This window comes from Leptonychotes weddellii, chromosome 2 (genome assembly GCF_054177405.1).
Source record: "Leptonychotes weddellii isolate Sample4059 chromosome 2, ASM5417740v2, whole genome shotgun sequence".
NCBI lineage: Eukaryota > Metazoa > Chordata > Mammalia > Carnivora > Phocidae > Leptonychotes > Leptonychotes weddellii.
The window spans coordinates 99,762,016-99,775,954 of record NC_138370.1 but is presented as its reverse complement, the minus strand read 5'-3'; the positions used below and the strand labels follow the sequence as shown (position 1 = coordinate 99,775,954).

At 38.1% G+C, this 13,939-nt stretch overlaps 1 protein-coding gene and 1 pseudogene across 1 annotated transcript in view; both read left to right on the top strand.

Annotated features, from left to right (window-relative positions):
• Positions 1-10,702, top strand: part of GSTCD (glutathione S-transferase C-terminal domain containing) — a 116,864-nt gene extending 106,162 nt beyond the window's left edge. Inside the window, exons 9-11 of the mRNA XM_081813129.1 lie at positions 130-195; positions 5,051-5,120; positions 8,117-10,702. Coding sequence (XP_081669255.1) covers positions 130-195; positions 5,051-5,120; positions 8,117-8,253 — 273 coding nt within the window. The 3' untranslated portion in view covers positions 8,254-10,702. The remainder of the gene's footprint in view (positions 1-129; positions 196-5,050; positions 5,121-8,116) is intronic.
• Positions 573-3,249, top strand: LOC115940126 (Y-box-binding protein 1 pseudogene; annotated as a pseudogene).
• Positions 10,703-13,939: the final 3,237 nt, after the last annotated feature.

The window sequence follows — 13,939 nt, the reverse complement described above, 5'->3', positions numbered from 1 at the left end:
CTGGCATAGTTCTCAGCGTAAGATAGCATTATGTACTCCTCAGATAAAATACCTACTTTTGTTTATAGTTTTTTCTATATTTCTATATAGAAATATATAGACTATCTCGACTCCTAATCTTTGGTGTTTAAAGTAATAACTCTTTTTTTTCTTTTCTATTTCAGTGAACAATTCAAGAAAACTTTATCATACAAGGTAACCTTAAAAAGTTCTATATGTCTTTCTAATATACTTTTTATTCCTTCTTTATATTTTTCCCCCTCCCAAATTTTGAATGGTATATATAATCTATAGTTATCTTGGAATTACTCATCAACATGTAATATGGGAGGCTTGTTTTACTTTTTATGTTTTGTTTTGTTTTGTGAATCAAGATTAAAGTCCAAGTAGGTGGCAAGACTTGTGAAGGGCCTGAGAGTTTACCCTGCAAGTTCACATGCTAGCCTGCCACAGTTTCACGGACGCCGGCAGATAGGAGACTTCTGAGTTAGAGACCTGGCAGTAGGAGTAGCCAGACTATCATCATTTTTGTCCTGACTTCCTGAGACCCAGTTCCCACAGGGCAGTACATAATGGGCCATGCGACACCTACATACACAGTGAATTGCAGTACAAGAGAGGGAAGCTGAGCTTAGGAAACCCAAATGTTTTAAGATTTAATCTTTAAGCAAGCATTCCTGCCCTTTGCTCCAGAGTGAAACTATGTATTTTCCAGAGTTGCTCACTATATAAACATCTTTGAGAAGATAATCTAGAACACAGGCAAATTTTTCTGTAAAAGGTCAGACAGTAAACATTTTAGGTTTTGTCAGCCACTTAAAAATTTCCCAGCTATTCTACTTTGTCCTTGCCGTTTCTTGTTGCTTTTGGTGGTGGTGGTGTACAATCTTTTAAAAATGTAAAGACTGTTTTTAACTTGATAGCCATACAAAAAGAGGTCATAGGCTGGATTTGGCCCGTAGGCCAGAGTTTGCCAATCCCTGGTCCAGAACAAACGCAGCACCTCTACTCATAAGGCGTGAAGAAATACAAGAGCTGTTTCTCAACAGTAGTCAGAACATTACATAGTTCTGAGGCATCAATCTGAGCAAACTAGTTTCCAGCTTTCTGAATATTACCACTAATTGGTCAATAACATGACAAATGCATTCTAAAAAATGGTAATGATATTTGCCAGAAATACATGAATAATCCCATTAAAACTTGATAAATTAGATTCTTAGTTCACTTCTTGCAGACTCACTAAAAATATATAGTTTCATTTTACATGCCAGGCCCCACCTTTCAAGATTTTTCCCTTCTCCATCCAACGATTAAGTAGTGGGGGACAGTGACTCAAAAACGTTCATTTCTACCAGCTTGACACATATATCTCCTTCACCTCTACTTTATAATCCTTAAACAGGCACCTCCAACTCTGTCTCCCACCGTCCCCTTTCCCCCTCCTCACCTCTCCCCCTGCTCTGAGCATACACAGATACTATAGAGGGAAGAGTGTTGATGCATTCATCCAGAACCAGACTTCCCTGGTCTTTGCTTACTGGATTTTAAGTTTGTATGTCTTAGGGAACTGTAAGGTTTTTGGGAAACATTAGGACCCAGGAACTTTGTTTCCATAATATTCAAAACACCTTACCTTTCTCTTATAAGACCCTGCCAATAGAGTAGACAATGAGTTGAAAAATAAACAAAAACTAGGGCCCTGTTTTTAATGCCTCTTTGAGTGATGCTGGCTAAAAACAAATTGAGAGGATGCGTGTAAAAAACCTAGGGCAGTGAAGAGGTTGGGTGCCCCAGTCTCACTGGCTAGAAAAGAACGTAACATTTCTAAAGAATAGCGACAGGGTACCCAGGCTCTTCCAGAGACCAGAAAACTCACTGGTACCCAGTCTACTGGGTCTACTCCTTCTCTCACATCCCCAAAAGCTGCTTGGCCACCAGCCCTGTTGAGGGTCTCAGGTATAAAGGCTCCAGAGGGAAGTCTGAGCTTCTTGGATACTGTGGCAAGATATTTCTTAACTGAACCATGATGGGTGGGCCGCCAGGCAGAACTAAATGGAGGTAGTGCCTAAATGTCTTGAGAGTTACTGAGTTCGATCGGCAGCGGGAGCGGAGAGCGGACCCCAGAGAGCCCCGAGCAGCTCCGCCGCCGCCGCCGGCCTAGTTACCATCACACCGCGGGAGGAGCCGCAGCTGCCGCAGCCGGCCCCAGTCACCATCACCGCAACCGTGAACAGCGAGGCCGAGACCCAGCAGCCGCCCGCCGCCCCCCTCCTCCCCCCCCCCCCCGCCCTCGCCCTCAGCGCTGCAGACACCAAGCCCGGCACCACTGGCCACTGGCCGCGGCGCAGGGAGCGGCGGCTCCGGCGGCGGGGACAAGAAAGTCATCGCAACGAAGGTTTTGGGAACAGTAAAACGGTTCAGTGTAAGAAATGGATACGGTTTCATCAACAGGAATGACGCCAAGGAAGATGTATTTGTACACCAGACCGCCATAAAGAATAACCCCAGGAAGTACCTTCGCAGTGTAGGAGATGGAGACACTGTGGAGTTTGATGTGGCTGAAGGAGAAAAGGGTGCGGGGCAGCAAATGTGCCAGGCCCTGGTGGAGTTCCAGTGCAAGGCAGTGAACGTGCAGCAGACCGTAACCATTATAGACCCTATCCACGTCGCAGGGGTCCTCCACGCAATCCCCAGCAGAATTACCAGAAGAGTGAGAGTGGGGAAAAGAACGAGGGATCGGAAAGTGCTCCGGAGGGCCAGGCTCAACAGCGCCCGGCCTACGGCAGGCGACGCTTCCCACCTTACTACATGAGGAGACCCTATGGGCGTCGACCACAGTATTCCAACCCTCCTGTGCAGGGAGAAGTGATGGAGGCTGCTGACAACCAGGGTGCAGGAGAACAAGGTAGACCAGTGAGACAGAACAGGTATCGGGGTTATAGACCACGATTCCGCAGGGATCCTCCTCGCCAAAGACAGCCTGGAGAGGACGGCAATGAGGAAGTTAAGGAAAATCAAGGAGATGAGACCCAAGGTCAGCAGCCATCTCAACGTCGGTACCGTTGCAACTTCAATTACCGACGCAGACGCCCAGAAAACCCTAAACCACAAGATGGCAAAGAGACAAAAGCCGCCGGGCCACCAGCTGAGAATTCGTCCGCTCCCGAGGCTGAGCAGGGCGGGGCTGAGTAAATGCCGGCTTACCATCTCTACCATCGTCTGGTTTAGCCATCCAACACGAAGAAATGAAGATGAAATTCCAGCAATAAGAAATGAACAAAAGATTGGAGCTGAAGACCTTAAGTGCTTGCTTTCGCCCACTGACCAGATAAATAGAACTATCTGCATTATCTATGCAGCATGGGGTTTTTATTATTTTTACCTAATGACGTCTGTTTTTGGTAATGACAGACGTGTTTAAAAAAAAAAACCAAAAACCTGGTTTTTCTCAATACACCTTTAAAGGTTTTTAAATTGTTTCATATCTGGTCAAGTTGAGATTTTTAAGAACCTCATTTTTAATTTGTAATAAAAAGTTTACAACTTGATTTTTTCAAAAAAATCAACAAACGGCAAGCACCCGTTAATAAAGTCTTAATAAAAATAAATAAATAAATAAATAAATAAATAAATAAATAAATAAATAAATAAATAAATATCTTGAGAGTTACTTTGGAAGTGTTTTTCTCCACAGTTCAGTTTATACAGCAAATCTTTACTGACTTCTGCTCTGTGCCTCCCCTTCCAGAATTTAACTTCTCTTGGGGAGAACACATACACAAATAATTCCAGTAAAATCTGGTGAGGACACCAGAGGCGATTGCCTCAACATTAAGTGAATCTTGACTTTCAAACACTATGAAGACAAAGGGCATGCTTTTTCTTGCTTTTTCTTCAAATTATGTAATTCTAAATCCTTCTTCTGCCCCTTTGTCGATGCCGGTTCATGGCTGCTTAATACAACTTACTCATTTGAGCCACTTTATTAGTGTCCTACCCATTGGCCACTAAATTTTATAGTGAACATTACAGTGTTGTTGTTGTTGTTTTAATGCATAAAAGTTGAGACAGAGGTAACCCTTCAAAATGAACCAACATCACGCAGCCACTTCAATTACCTTATTAAAAAACGGAGGCCTCAGGTTGAATGTACAAAAGACGAAAGGGGACAAACGAGGAATCGGAGTTCAAGCCTTTGGCTAAGCTGACAGGTGAGATCATTTGCACACTTGGAGACTGCATCTATTCCGAATGAACAGCTGCCGTGGGAACATCGCAGTACCCCCAATCCGCCTGAGCACTCACCTTTGGCTGCTTGCCTATTTCAGAGTGCTCTGCAGGCTCATCAGCTCTCTGCCCCTATAAAGCCTTGTTCTTTTTGCATGAAAGCAGCCTTTCCTAAAATTGTCAAGCAGAATAATTTTCCTCCCACTCCCTCAGGTCATTCTTACGGTTGCCCTTAAAGTAGATGCACCTCCAGCAGCCCTTTGGAGTGAGGAGAGAGTGAATGAGCCAGCTTCCTCTCCTCTAAAGGGACAAGGGAAGAGTCCAGAAAAGTGTAGGAACAGCCAGCACTCTGCTGGGTATCCCACAGAACTACAGAACCACAGAACCCACAAAGAGTGATGATCTTCTACAGTACTGCCTTTTCCCCTGGTGGGAGCCACCTAGACTGACTTCTTGGAGCCATGTTCCTGAGATTCAAATTTTATTAAAGGAAAAATATAAGTGAATTTTAGGTCTTTTCGTTTAACACATGATAATCACGCATTGTAACCCTATTTTGGCTAAAAGCAACTGGCTAACTGGCCTGAGGATTTTCCTTGCAACCATTCTTAAGAACTGCATCTGAAGAACAGTCTACTTGAAGGGGAAAAAGTTATTGAGTACCATTTTCTGAAAATGTGTTTCTTTCAGAAGTATTACTTGTGCAGTACTTTATTCAGTTAAACTGTAGAACTCCAGATAAGTGAGGTAGTTTTTATAATTTTTAGTTTTGAAGCAGAAGATTAAAATAGACCCACATTCTATTGTTTTTTTCTTTTAGGAACACATGATTCTGTGTAGATTTGCGGATCAGACAGCTGTCCAGCTTCCACCCCAACGAAGACTTGTAGGTATGTGTTTTCACAGAGCAGCTGATGAGTAGATTACGTACAGTATGCCTAGAAATGAATGGACTGGTTCTATATGGGGAAAACTGGTCCATTTATCAACAAGAAATTCAAGTTTGTTTTTCCCAGAAAAGGCAATCCATGTTGAAAAGGCCTTTGTAGGTATAAGAGTATTTTATCCCATTTTTGTTAACATTAATACTTTTTTTTAGAAGATTTTATTCATTTATTTGACAGAGAGAGACATAGCAAGAGAGGGAAAACAAGCAGGGGGAGTGGGAGAGAGAGAAGCAGGCTTCCCACCGAGCAGGAAGCCCGATGTGGGGCTCGAACCCAGAATCCTGGGACCATGACCTGAGCCGAAGGCAGACACTAAACGACTAAGCCACCCAGGTGCCCAACATTAATACTTTTAAATTCATCTTCAGTATTTGTACATTGAGCAGAATTATGTGAAATCTCTTTCTTACTGTTATGAACAAACTGAGGGATCTGTCTAAAGCCACAGAAGAAAATATAAAGATGGAAAAATCAACTTTGCATGCCAAAATTAGTTAAAATATGTATAAGCATTTTTTCTTGGAAAAAAGTATACTTGTATATTATTAATCAGAGACCAATTTATTCAACATCTGTAATAGTAAATATTACCTTAATTGGAAGACCTGCAATAGCATTTTAAGTTTAAGTAATGAATTTATCCAAGACTTTGCTTTAGAAAAAGAAATCACATTTAGAAGGACAATAGCAGCTAACAGTGACTGCGCATTTAAGTGCTGAGCTAAATGCCTTACCCGTTATCTCAGTAAATTCTAATGAAAATACTTATGGGGTATGTACTATTATTTAGGACTGGGACAAAAGTTTGTCCAGGATCCTTTACCTGGTAGATGATGGAGTCACACTATGAACTGATACGAAGGCTAGGTTCCAAAATTAGGGCTTGAGAAGATTGAGTGGAGTCAAAAATAATCTTTAAAATTATTTAGAAGAGCCCCCACATTGGAGGCCATCATAGTATTTTGGAAAACAGACTGCCATTTCTTTGGCTGAGCACCAGATGGGATAATTAGCTTGCATACAGGGACTGTGTTGTGTGAGAAGTAGTTATCTTCAAACTCTAAAGTCAAAGTCAGCATAGCAAGATACATACAGAGAGGCATCTGAGACCTGATTTCCTTTTCTTTCTCACACTCCAGAGCATAAAGATATGGAAAAAGCTCTTCCTCTCTCTCCTGCATGCAACCTCCTTCTCTTTCCCACTCCTTTTCTCTGCCTCCTCCTTCCCCCATTCCCAACTCTCTGAGCTAGTTGAGTGTACATGTGAATGTTCAGGGAGTGCTGGATGGGAAGTTGCTGGAGTTGAAGAGGAGGAGGAACATTTGGCCTGATCACTGGCATGAGGGGAGGGGAGGTCATGTGCAAAGTCACGGACTCCATCAAATGTGGACCTCTGTACTTTGCATGGGCCATATTTTTGTTCTGTGAACATTTTAGGAAGCTTTCAAGGCCCCCAAAGGGAGACTACCAACAACTGAATTTCAGTTGTAAAGGTACTTCTTCAACATGTGAAAACATGAGATTCTTTTATGCAATAGAAAAAGAAATATTAACTGGACTGGGATCAAAGCCAAGGGTGAATGAGCTGCAGTGTAAACCCAGGGTGGGTACTGAAGGAATGCAGGGCATCTATTCTGACAGAGAATATTTCATTTTAAACTGAAGAGTAGACGGAGGTGGGTGGGGGGGAGCCTTTACAGATGTCTTAAAAGATGAACAGTATTTTAAGGGAAAAAAAGAATGTCGGCCGCACAACTGTTGATGAACGGGGAGGGGTGGGTTGGGGGGTGATTTCGCCTAAATGGAATTCAAGACATCTCTTTTTATATCATTTCTAACACAGTTCATCCTTTTTGGCATAGGAGCTTTTAAGAAAAAAGTACAAAATAAACATTTTAAATCTGAATGTCTCATTGCCAATTCTTACCTACTGACTTCACCTTCCACAGTTTTCCTGTGGGGTTCTTCTGTCTTCCACAGAAGAACATCTCTGTTTCAATTATCTGGCTTCACTTCTGCAGCTATTCAATTTTAGTAGTTTCTGTGGACATCCAAATAAATTATTTAAAAATAATGTTTAGTCATTATTATAATTAGGAGGCAAAATGGAATTAAGTTCTGCATAGTCAGCAGCCTTTTGGAGGATGAAGTTTGTATACTGAATTTAAAGAAATTGAAAGCATAAAAGTGAACCATAGCTTTGAATATATTCAACCCCAAATCATTTTTATTTCCAGAGCTACCTTTAACATAGAAATTTGCATTTGCCAAAGGAACACAAATTAGCTGCTTTGCTTGCCAGTCAGGTTTTCTCTTTTGTTTTCCAAAGATTACAAAGAAGATTGAATACCGCTATTTTATTGGGGTGAAGGAGTTCTGAAAATTGATTATGTTACACTGAACATACACATCCACCTGAAATAACTGAAGCACAAATAAGAATTTTCTCAAATATTTTCCATTTCTCATTTTTCCTTGTCCTAAAAATGTAGCCCATCTTTCAGATGCCTCTTTGTTAGCATGACACTTTAAATATTATTAAAGATAGATGTTATTTTTTTCACAATATTACAGGTAATATATTTCCATAGGGAATGCAGGCACAAGGTCTTTAAATGTATTTTTAACCAAAGTGGGAAATAGGATCTGTAGTCTGTATTTGAGATTTATTTATAAATACATTTTAAAAAGTTAACATTCTCAAAAAAAAAGAAAGTTAACGTTCTCTAAATTATCAGCAGAAACAAATCTGTGAACTGTCATATGTGATTATATTTTCTCCGTACTGATCAAGAGTTAGGTTGACAGAGACTAAACAGGACTTGGGGGCAAACAGCATTCGCCATATACTTGTAGATTTTGTCGCTGTGTAGATGGACAAATTGAAATTGCACTGTTCCCTGTAGGGCGTCTCATGATACCATTTTATTGTATTTCAGGAAAACAGTGCATGTGCCTAGTGGATCTGGATCGAGCAAGAGCTGCAGAAGAATGTGGTTACTCCGTTCAAGTAATATCCATGGAGCCAGAGAGCTGCTCTCCCAAAAATAACATGATCGTGGGAGTCCCCATTTAGAAGGAGATATTCACATTTGATGTTTGGCCATCCGTCTTCATGATGAAAGCCCAGTGGCATTTAGGAGGTTCTTGGCATAACTAGAAAACAGCATTAGCCATATTGAACTTATTGTGCTCAGGAAGGAAAGCAGCAGGAAAATCATGGAAGAAAGGCTGCCTGCAAAGCATCACAAATGCTCTTGTAATGTATGATTAAAGGACCACTAGTTTTCATAGTGAGAATCCCCTGAAGTCTCAGCTGCCAACAGAATAATACTCACCAGTGGAGGTTACATCACTGGAATAACAATTTCCTTCTCACTTCACAGCTTTTCTCATCTTGCCAATTTGATGTTCAATTCAAAACAGTGAATTGAAGCCTTTGTAATCATTGCAGCCTTTATAATCATTTAGATATTCAAATGGAGACCAAAACTAGACTCAGTGGGATTGGTTGGTTGGTTGGTTGGTTGTATTTTAAACAACTGTATTTTTTCTATAATTTTTAAAAATATCCAGTCAGGCAACTACAGTATGGTTAAATTTTTAAGCCGGGATGAGATGGACTTGTATTTCATTTCATATACTTCTTTAAATATGTTTCCCATAAATTACCAAATGAGATTATCACTGGTTCAGACATTTTATATGAAGACATAAAATACTTGCAGGAAATTTCCCACTGCAGGAGTATGTAATTTGGACATAAATTCTAATTAATCAGTAAATACATTGATTAATGAATTCCAGTTTATAAATAATTACTGAGGATCCATTATTTTCAAGACCCTGGCATAGATTCTTCCAAGGATACAAAGATGAGTTGCAAGAGACATGGTCCCTTGCCTATGGAATAAATCATGTAAAAGAAAAATTAATGAATTAGTTCTTTATGTCATAATATAATATATGGTCACAGGATTTGTTTTCCAGATATCAACCATATTTTTTAGTTACATTACTTTGCTAACACTTACTGAATGTAGATTGGAGGTAGGAGGAGTACAGAGTTTAGAAGTTTATTTGAGTATTTCTCTCTTCTCACACTTCTCAGTCCACCAACTGAACTTTTTAAAGACAGATGACATGTCCTTTCTCACATGCTGCTAATTATTTAGCTTTTACATGCCCTAGGTTACTCCATTTGAGATGAGATTTATTTCATTGATTTTGATGTTTTCAAGCCCTGTATGACACATATTATGAGAAAAAGGATTTTAATAAGCAACTCTTTCATCATCATGACTTAAAATGCAGAAATAGTTTATTCAAGGGAGGGGGACTTGAATTCTTGTTTTCTGAGGTAAAATTTAAGAAAAGAATTAACCATCAGCCCTGAGTTTTTTAGTCATTTTTACCTATAGATATACCATGCTCTTTTATCCTGGGCTTTCTTTTTTAAATGGAGGTATAATTTACAGACAATAAAATAACAGATTTTAAGTGTTGAGTTTGAGAAGTTTTGACATATATATATGGGGATTATATATATATATATATATATATATATATATATATATATATATATAATCTTCATGCAACTGCCACCAGAAATAAGATATAGAATATTTCCGCCAGCACAGAAAGTTCTCTTATGTCCCTTTCTGTTCAACTTCACCTACCCCAAAAGTAGAAATCTCTCTGATTTCTATCATCCTCCATTTTCTCTGCCTATTTTTGTCCTTCATATAAATGAAGTAATTTAGTATGTAGTCTTTTGTGTCTGGCTTCTTATTCCCAAGATAGTATTTTTTGAGAAATATCCATGTTGCTATATGTATCAATAGTTTCTTCTTATTCTTAAGTAACATTCTATTATATAAATTTATCAAAATGTATTTATTTACTCTCCAATTGGTATTTATTTGGGTTATTTCCACTTTGAGGATATTACAAATAAGGCCTATAAATATTCTTGTACAAGTCTTTTTGTGGACATATGTTTTCATTTCTCTTGGGTAAATACCTAGTAGTAGAATTGCTGGGTCATTGAATAAATGAATGTCAATTGCCAAACAGTTTTTCCAAAACGGTTGTACCATTTTATATTCCCACCAGCAATGTATAAAAATTCTAATTCTCAACACCACCCTCACAGCATTTGATATTGTCAGTCTTTTTTATTTTAACCATTCTGGTGGACATGAAATGGTACTTCACTGGAATTTTAATTTTCATTTCTCAGATGACTAGTGATACTAAGCATCATTTGTTAAGTCAATGTTCAAGTCTTTTACTCATTTTTAAAATTAGGTTGTTTGTGGTTTCTTATTGTTGGTTTATAAGAGTTCTTTATATATTCTGGTTAAGAGTTCTTTGTCAGATATATGTATTGAGAATATTTTTCCCAGTCTGTGGCTTGCCTACTCAATTTTCATAATGAATGTTTTAATTTTCAGGAAACCTAATTTATCTGTTTTTGCTGTGTACTTTCTGTGTCCTCTATAATAAATCTTTACCCACCCTGAGGTTATGAAGATTTTTTTCCATGTTTTCCTACAGAAACTTTATGGTTTTAGCTTTTTACATTTTAGGTCTATGATCCATCTCAAATCAATATTCACATAGAGGTAGGTAGGTTTTGAAAAATATACATTTGTTTTAGCACCATTTATTTAAAAAACCTTTTCTCTTCCTATTGAATTGACTTGGCACCTCAGTTGAAAATTAACTGATGTATGTGTATGAGCCTATGGGGTCTCTAGTCTGTTCCATTAATTTGTTTGATTACTGTAGCTTTATAGTAAGTCTTGAAATTAGGTGATTTTCCAATTTCATTTCTCATTTTCCAGATTGTTTTAACTGTTCTAAATCCATTGTATTTCCATTAAATTTTTAAATTGGCTTATCAATTTCCTTAAAAAAAAAATAGCCTGCTGGGATTTTTGGTATTGTCTGGAATCCTTAGTTCAATTTAGGGAAAATGAACATATTAGCAATATTGAGTCTTATAATCCATAAACATAATATATCTTTCCACATATTTATGTCTTCTTTAATTACTCTCAGTAATATTTTCTAATTTTCAATATAGATGTTTGGTTTTACTTATTATTTGATAGTTTTGATGCTGTTACCTTAAGTTGTTCCCACTACCCAGAATACCCTCCTCTTACCCCTCCCATTAACTTAAGCTCATTCATCCTTCTGCTCTTAGACCTGACCTCCTGAGGAAAGCCTGTCCTAACTTTTCTGGAGTTATTTACCTGTTTTAGAATGTGCACCGTCCAGAAGAGTCTTCTCCATCCACCGTAGGTGACTCAAAGCACCCCACCCAAAAAGCCCCTATGGTAAGTATCGAGAATACAAAAGGAAGTGACTCCACTTTTTCCCACCATTGTTCTCAGGCATGGAATTCTCCAGCTGTGATGGCCGTGGCTAGTCATAGATATGGGTGTTAATGATTGCCCTTAGGACACGATTTTTCTGTGTAAATCCTTTCCAAGGCTCCTTCTCCACCAGGGCAAATAAAAGAGGTTGGATGCAGGCAGCAGGAAGGTTGTTGGCAATGACAACAGTCCCAGTAAGTGACCTGGTTTCACCCCTACACTTGTGTGTCAAAAGCAAAGCTGCTCCTCACGATCTCTCTCCCCCACAGTTGTAAGATTTGAAGCCAGAGATCATCTTTCATTAACTTTCAAGCCTGGCTCAGAGATAGAGAGGTATAATTATTAATGACTAAATAATTTTATCTTATTTAGAGAGACATTTCAGTCATATTAGAAGTCAAAATATTTTCAGAGCACACATGCGATATAGTATGTGAATAACAATAATTAAACATTTAATCTCATTCTCAAGATTTTGGCTACAGGCGTTACCCACTCCATGATTCAAAAAAATTGCCATCAATAGAACTTCCACATACACCTGTTTTTCTCTTGGTTTTCATAATAAAATTAGAGCTATGTTTCTGTGGAAGCGATATAATTAAATCATTAAGAGGGAGCAATACTTTTTTTAAGTTACAATTTTTAAAAAGCAGATTCTCAAAGCAAAGTAGTTGGGCATTTTCAATAGATATTTTTTTATACTCCAGAAATACATATCTGTTGAAGAAAAACTAGAAGACGTGGCTACATAAAAAGGAAAAAATTTAAAAAAAAAAAAAAGGAAAAAATTTTAAATCACTGTTAATACTTTGTTTTACATCTTCCTAGACCTTTGTTCTATACACACACAGGCACACACAGAGAGAGATTTATTTAACAAACACTAATACAGTATTTAATATTTGCTAGGCACTCTTCTAAGTCCTTTGTAAATAATAACTCATTTTCAATCCTCATAATGACCCTAAGAACTAGATGCCATTAGTCATCTCATTTTATAGAAATTAAGGCCAGTGTTTCATAATAAGAGCAGACCCAGATTTGAACTCAGCAAGCAGTTGGCAGAGCTTATATTCTATTTCAGGCTCCTTAGCAATCCTATCGGGATTAGCTGGGATTTGCTATAGTAACAAAATCTCTCTGCCTTTTGAAGTTCTACACAAGAAAGATGTATTTTTCACTTACAGTACATACCCATCCAAGTCAGTTATGACTCAACGCCACATTATCTTCACACCTGACCAAGAAGCTTCTATTAGGAACATAGCTAGTCTCATGGAAAAGGAAACAGACATGGCAAACTATCAGCTAGCTACTGAAGATTCTGTGCAGATTTAATATATTTCACTTCCCTCATTTTGTTGACTAAAGCAAACTACGTAGCCCCTCCTGAGTTTTAACACAGTGGGGATGTATATAGCCTTGGTGGAAGGAGGTTGCAGATAATTGCAAATAGCAATGTAATGTACCACCAACACTGTAGTTGAAAGAGGAAGAGAAGAGGAGGAAGGGCAAAAGAAGGAAGAAGAGAACAGAAAGAAAAGGCTATTGCATCTTCCAGTTTAGAAATGGAGATTCTGAATGCAATTGACTTGGAGTAGGGCATTTTATTGAATCAATCAAAGAGGGAAGGCATGTGTCATAAGCATTTCCTGTCATTGCTCTGTGGACCTTTCACACTTACTATTGGAAAGGAATTTTCCAGAAAACACCTGAAAGGAGTTGTTTTCTATTATACAAGATTGGAGAAACTTCTATTAATTGGAGTTTCAGATTTGCAAATTCTGCCTTATATATTAAAGTGTTTGATCTGTAATGCCAAACATTCCTTTAGGAAGGTACGAGTTTTTACTCCTAGGAATATATAATTATTCATTTTCCTAAACCCTTAACCAACACAGCATTATCAATTTTTTTTTTAATTTTGGCCAATTTGATGGGCAAAAGTGCTATTTTGTTTTGATATTCATTCTTGAAGTTATTCATGTGATTGCATACTTTTCACATGGTTATTGGCCATTTATATTTTGTGAATTGCCTATTCATCCATTTATTAATTTAATCAACACATGTATTGAGCTCTTGCTTTGAGGCCAAGTATTGTGTCCATATTTCTTACTCATTTTTCATCTGATACTTTTGTCTTTCCTATAAATATTAGTAAAGTTTTATTGCATTGTGATTTTTTAAGTTGGCTTTTATGGAGGAAGGTGTTTTTGTTTTGCTATTATAAAGTTAAAAATACACATTTGGTCACATATGTCACTCTTTTCCTTGTGATTTCTGCTTAGAAAGATTTTTCCCACCCAGGGATAAAAAAAAAATCCACCTATATATTTGGTATTCTAGTTCTTCAGTAGTTTTACTTTTTAT